This window comes from Enoplosus armatus, chromosome 14 (genome assembly GCF_043641665.1).
Source record: "Enoplosus armatus isolate fEnoArm2 chromosome 14, fEnoArm2.hap1, whole genome shotgun sequence".
In the NCBI taxonomy this organism is placed as follows: Eukaryota; Metazoa; Chordata; class Actinopteri; order Centrarchiformes; family Enoplosidae; genus Enoplosus; species Enoplosus armatus.
Genome location: NC_092193.1, coordinates 628,435 through 635,000, shown reverse-complemented (window position 1 = coordinate 635,000; position 6,566 = coordinate 628,435). Strand labels below are relative to the sequence as shown.

Sequence of the window (6,566 nt, the reverse complement as noted above, 5' to 3'; positions counted from 1 at the left end):
TACCAAGCAGCGCTGGTTACCTAAACAGGAAATAAATACCTACAAAATAAAAGCACAGATAAAAACAACATGAAATGATATTCCATACTAAAACTGATTCCCGCCGGGTCACCCCCCTCTCTTGTCTCTCTTCAAGCAGTCCAGGTTTACAGTTTACATGTTTACAAAAGCCCATGGTGAAGCATGGTGAATAAATCCAACAACAGACACGCACATTAACATGTCTTTATCTGATGCTGTCCTCACTCTGGTGTGTCCTCCCCTGCAGGTAAATACATAACCTTCATCATGGACCCTTTACTCTATCCAAACATCGTCAAACATGGCCGGCAGCTGGACTTCCACGAGTTCACCAACAAGGTGGCGCCCTACACCTTCGGGTACCCGCCCGTCATCGGCGGGAAGTACCCCGGCCTGCGGGAGCAGATCAGCCGCTCCTTCCAGCTCCTCCAGGGAGACAGCCTCACGGCCCTGACAGAGAGCATGATGGGTAACCTCATGCTGGTGTTTCGTCAGGACCACTTGGATGAGAGGTTAGGGGGGGAGGGCGGCTGGAAGAGCGGCAGCATGTACGAATTCTGTAACTCGGTCATGTTCGAGGCCACGCTCCTCACCATGTATGGCAGGCCAGCGTCCGCCAGCCGCCACAGCGGGATCGGCGTGCTGCTGAAGGACTTTATGAGGTTTGACACCATGTTTCCACTGCTGATCGCTCAGATCCCCATCTGGCTTCTGGGACAGACCAAGACGATCCGCGAGAAGCTGATCAACTACTTCCTGCCACACAGGATGTCGTGTTGGTCCAACACTTCACAGTTCATCAAGAGACGATCGGAGCTGTTTGAGCAGCAAGACGCGCTGAGGGACGTCGACAAAGCAGGTAGACGAGACAAGTTAGATCATTATTTATTATTTATTTAAGTCCTCATACCCAAACCACAAGTCGATCATTTGTGACTTCTGAACAGCTCAGGTGATCTGCCACCTCTATGGTTCAGGTCTCTTTAGGTAAGGTAATCAGAACTACTTGGTTAAGGTTCATGAAAGTGTGAGGATGTCTGGTCCTGAAACCGACGTGACCGCGATCTGTTAGAGAAGACGTCTCACTCTGTTGGAGTTGTTAAACTATAGAAACACAGTGGTGTTACAGAGTGGAGGGTCTTGCCTCACAAACTATCTTTGGTGGAGTGCAGACTCCGACTTGTGAGCACTTTAACAGCAGAAGAGTTTAAGTTTAGCCAGCCATCGAGTTACTCAGAATCTAGTCTCTCTAGCCAGACCCTCTCCACACTTTGTTGACATGTCTGGCTCAACCCATCGTTGTTCTGGGATAGAAGATAAAAACGCTCTGGCTTGTTTGTTTTTCTTTGAACCAATCACAGTCATCTTGGGCGGCGCTGAGCCCCTCATGCAGCGATGGAAAATAGTGTTTGGGAGGAACTAGTTTGTGGACCATTTGCTCATGGGGAGACGAGCCCTCTCATTAAAATGGTTAAATCCCTGCTAAATAAAATGAAATATAAAATAGTAAACAACGTATGTAGACTGTGTGATTTTAGAATAAGACAAACATAAGTTTGGATGGGGATTGGCTCGGGACATCTCTAATTCATAATATTCAGACGACCACAAGAAAACTGCAGAGTTGGATAATTCCTCTTTCATATTATTGTCGATAGTAAAAGTATTGATTCGTACAGCTTTAAAGGAGGAACGGGAGCTTAACTTCTGCTGTCTGAGAGCAGATTGTCCTCGATGATCTGCAGAGAACTCATTCTCTGATAATTCATCAAAAAATGAGCTGCACAATATTCTGATCATCAAGTGCTTTATTTTATTACTCCCCCATGTTACTCTGATAAACTTTAATACTTTCACATTTGAAAATGTTAACATGACAGTATTTCACAAATACAGTTCACAAACAATAAAAAAGATGTTTGGTGTCTCAGTTCATGTAAATGAGATAAAAAAATATAAAATACAACAAATAGAGTTAATTCCCTAAACTACAATATTTGCTACTACATCAAATATGTTTTCGTGACTTTTCTTTGGATAATCTCCTCACTGTTTTTCTTAGAAACCTTCCAGAACAGATGTTTGGGGGGGCGGATTGTGCAACTCTCACCACAGAGCCTCCAACGATGTCCTTCAGTGGCTGTTTGTCTGCTTTTGATCTGGAGTTTAATGAAAAACAAAATCTCAGTGATTCCTTTGAGATTTCAATATGGAACTCATTTGTTTCCTGTTCGTTCTGCTCTGTATTGTTCTGCACTGAACTCTTTACTGTTCTCTTCTGAACGTCTGTCCTCCTCTCTGCTCCCGTCTCAGAGGTGTAACTGCAGGATGACATGTGGGAGACATTTAGCTGAGATGTGGGAGGGTTTTGGGTGAGATGTGGGGGAGGTTTGGGAGGGCTGGACTGGGACAATCTCCACACATTCACAACAGACCTCGTGTACTGGAAGAAGTGTTGACCTGTTCACTGTTGATGTCAGTAACATATCTTTAAGTTTTATTACTTCACACAAAAGCTGCTTCAAAAAGCATGTCAAATATTTCAGTTTCAGGAGTTAGTCAGTGTCACTCCCATAATTAAAGCTACAAGAATAAATCTTCATGTCTGTAATGTTTGTTTTTCAGCTGCGGATCCTCAGACCCTGACGGGATCTCTGGATCACTTCCACATGACAGAACAGAGTCTACATGATTTACTGTCATTAAGTGCTTGTGTCATTTATTAGTCCTGCATCCGTTTTCTCCTTTTACTGCGCTCCCTCTCCAGGCCGGTCTGGGTCTGGGTTTGGGTTTGGGTGAGGTGTGACATCCTGTATCTTGTACTACAGACAACCCCCCCCCCCTCCTCCCCCCACCTTCTGACTTTCAGCTCATCACTTTGCCATCCTCTGGGCATCTGTGGGGAACACCGTCCCAGCCACCTTCTGGGCCATGTACCACCTGGTGAGTCAGCCTGAGGCTCTGGAGGTCGTCCGCCAGGAGATCCACGAAGTCCTGAGACTCAGTGGAGTCAAGTTCAGCAGCAACAAAGACGTGACGCTCAGCAGAGAACAGCTAGAGAAGCTTCTCTATCTGGGTAAGTTTAGGGGAATGTTAGGACTGTTCTGAGAAGCTTGATAAATAAAGACCCTGACCTTCGTCCACAGAGAGCGCCATCAACGAGAGCCTCCGTCTGTCCTCGGCCTCCATGAACATCCGTGTTGCTCAGGAGGACTTCAGTCTGCGGCTGGACGGCGAGCGCTCGGTGGCCGTCAGGAAAGGAGACATCATCGCCCTCTACCCTCAGAGTATGCACATGGACCCCGAGATCTACGAGGACCCACAGGTACGACTGATCGATCACTTATCAATTACCTTCAACGCACTGTAAATGTGATGGACTCATTAAACATTATGAAGTTGAGGTGTTTTAATGGGATTTTAAGGGGATACTTAATGGATAAGTTAATGGCTTGTAATATATTCAAGTATTTATTTTATTTATTTTATTTTTTTTACACATTAAGGACTTTTTAAGGTTTTAAATTTGAGCTAATAACACAAATGTATTAATTATACACATTTAATTTATTCCATAAAAGGTATAAAGGATCCTTTTCAATTAAGGTGACAAGTCAGAGATGACTTTTATGTTATTTGGTTATTTTTAACAGGTTTAAGCAGATTTAATTAAAATCAGGGTAAATATGTGATAAATGTATAATGATGAAGTTTTATCATTGTGTCATAGATTATATGGCGAACAGACATCATATACCAAACATTATGAGATTATAAGACTTTTAATGTCAACAGCAACAAAATGTATAAATGAGTAATAAAGCATATGCAACTAAAGCCTTCTAGAGAAATCTAAGTAAAGTCAGTTAACAGGACTCTCTTCTCGACTTCAGAGACAAAACTAGCAAACTTCAAAACATCAACAGTAAACCAACATTTCAGTTTTTGATCGTGTGCTCCAGAATACTTCAGTACTCTGTCATCATACAGTACAGTCCACTACGCAACGCTCCCACATACCCACAATCCAGTTCTTCATTGCACCAATGAAAGTCTTTGGCCTCTGGATGATTTGAGAAGTGGTTTAATAGAGAACCCGGACTCCGACGGTTCAGGTCAGTAGTGTAACTGGGTGCGTACACTGTTTTCATGCACAGACCAGCCCGCACAGAACATCAGACAGATCCATCCACTGTCCAAGTGATGACACAGGTGAATACGCCACAGCTGTTTTAGTCCACTTCATGTCACTGACAGGCTTTCCACCTAAAGGCACCCAAAGAGGCTGACAGTGAGTGATCCGTGTCCTCTCTGTCTGTATGGATGTATTATTAATAATATTAATGATGCGGCTGTCAGTTTGTCCCAGTGGTCACTCGGGGTACTGCAGCTCATTATTAAGCTGTCACTATCTGCAAAACTGTGGACCTCCAACTGCAAACAAGCTCAATTACTTTTGTATTGTGAATGTTTAATCCTACAAAAGCTATTTTTATGAACATGACGTCATCTCAATGTAAAGTCTCTGGGCTGAGCGGGACCAGCAGGCGAAACACTACTGAGCATGTGCAGTGCATCGCACAACATGGAAGTAAACCTGGTCTTTTGACGTATGCGCTCACCGAACAGTTTTCAATCAAGTGCGCCATCTTTGAGTCTGGTATGCAGTTGTTATAATACGTGAGAGACGCAGTGTGTTGTTGTTTCTGTACCGTCAGAAGTTCCAGCTCGGCCGCTACATTCAGGACGGCAGAGAGAAGACAGACTTCTACAAGGACGGACAGAAGCTGAAGTATTACCGCATGCCGTTCGGCTCCGGCTCCTCCATGTGTCCCGGACGACACTTCGCCATCAACGAGATCAAACAGTTCCTGTGTCTCCTGCTGCTCTACTTCGACCTGCAGCTGGAGGAAGGTCAGACCAGAGCCACTCTGGACTCCCGCAGAGCCGGACTGGGCATCCTGCTGCCCACCACGGACGTACGCTTCCGCTACAGACTGCAAACAGTCGAACCGGGACAGAACCCAATGAGGGCGTGAAAACAACAACACACAATACATACGAGTCTGTACATTTGTGTCAACACAATTATTATTAATTAAAATTAAAATTAATTTAATTGGGTTGTGGTGGAGGTTTTGTTCATCCGCCTAAAGGTGGGATGTAACACTCCTGTTGGTGTGCCCTGTTCTATAGTGGTCTGAACGCCCAATACTCGTTTCATATGTTTAGTGGTTTGGACCAGGACAACACTTCCCAGGACTACTCTGTAATCATTTGTCAAAAACCTGGCACAAAGTAAAAGCCTTTGGTTTTCTGAGATACTGAATTTTGGGTTTTCATTAGCTGTAAGCCATAATCATCTAAATTAAAAGAAGTAAAGGCTTGAAATATTTCACTCGGTGTGTAATGAATCTATATAATATGAGTTTCACTTTTTGAATTGAATTACTGAAATAAATTAACTTTTCCTCAATATTCTAATTCATTGAGATGCGCCTGTGTATAGACAGTTGGCAGGAAATGTAGCCAAAGATGCATCAATGGTCTGTGGCCGGAAGTGAATGTAGTAAATGAATGGAAGTGGAAAGGTGTCATTTTTGGTGCAAACGGTCCTTTTTACGTTACGTCTGACAGTTTCGTAGCATCTGTAATTTATGTGTATGGTGTTGCCAATGATGCATACAGTCTGAATATTCTTTAACTATCCAGGGGACTCGGTTAAATTAGCCCACTGTGACTAACTACTTGTTAAATTGTGTGTTGTAGCCGAGCTGTGTGCTATCGGATATTGGCTGCTATTGCATTTATTATGAATAATCTGTTATTAATGGCCTCCTTGTATTGTTCATCTTTCAGAACCACATACGCACAATGTCACATTAAAGTGCAGTAAAGTGATCAACTGTCTCAGGAATCATTGCAGTCTTGGGGGAACATTGGGATGCACACTCGACGATCATAACGAAGAGTAGCCAGCCTTCATCCGGTCATCAAGCCTTCGCAACAGTTCAGGACGTGTTTAGCCTAGCTTAGCACAAAGGCTGGAAGCAGGGGGAAACTGCTAACCTAGTTCCATCAAAAGAGAAAACATCCACTTTCCAACAACTTCAAAGCATTTGTTAGCATGTTTTAATGCTAACCAACAGTATAACACGCCACACTGTTAGCTTTCTACGAGAAAGACACAGTCCAGACACAGTTAGCTCTATAGCTACCATTAACCAGCCAACTAAAGATTAGCATTGTGCCATAAGTGGTTAGCTTAGAGTGCAAACTGCATAATCTGTCTCAAAGTATAGCACTTAGCAGATACTAGATGTTAGTAAAATGCTAAATTAAATGGCTGCTTTTATGGCATTTAACAGATACATTATCATGATTGAAAATGGTAGCATTAGCAAAATGCTGAGTCTGTCTGTCTGATTTACATGTTATTTATTGAACAGATGTTAAAAAAAGAGACATTGAGGTTTTAGCAGCAGTTAGCTATTTGTTGACCAACAACCAGCGGCTGCAGTGACTGCATGCAGCGACTGCATGCA

At 43.3% G+C, this 6,566-nt stretch overlaps 1 protein-coding gene across 2 annotated transcripts in view; it reads left to right on the top strand.

Annotated features, from left to right (window-relative positions):
- Positions 1–5,922, top strand: part of cyp7b1 (cytochrome P450, family 7, subfamily B, polypeptide 1) — a 9,927-nt gene extending 4,005 nt beyond the window's left edge. For both annotated transcript variants that reach the window (XM_070918937.1, XM_070918939.1), the window contains 4 exons: positions 269–880; positions 2,891–3,097; positions 3,168–3,346; positions 4,740–5,922. In XM_070918937.1, the coding sequence (XP_070775038.1) occupies positions 269–880; positions 2,891–3,097; positions 3,168–3,346; positions 4,740–5,060 (1,319 nt within the window). In that variant the 3' untranslated portion in view covers positions 5,061–5,922. The remainder of the gene's footprint in view (positions 1–268; positions 881–2,890; positions 3,098–3,167; positions 3,347–4,739) is intronic.
- Positions 5,923–6,566: the final 644 nt, after the last annotated feature.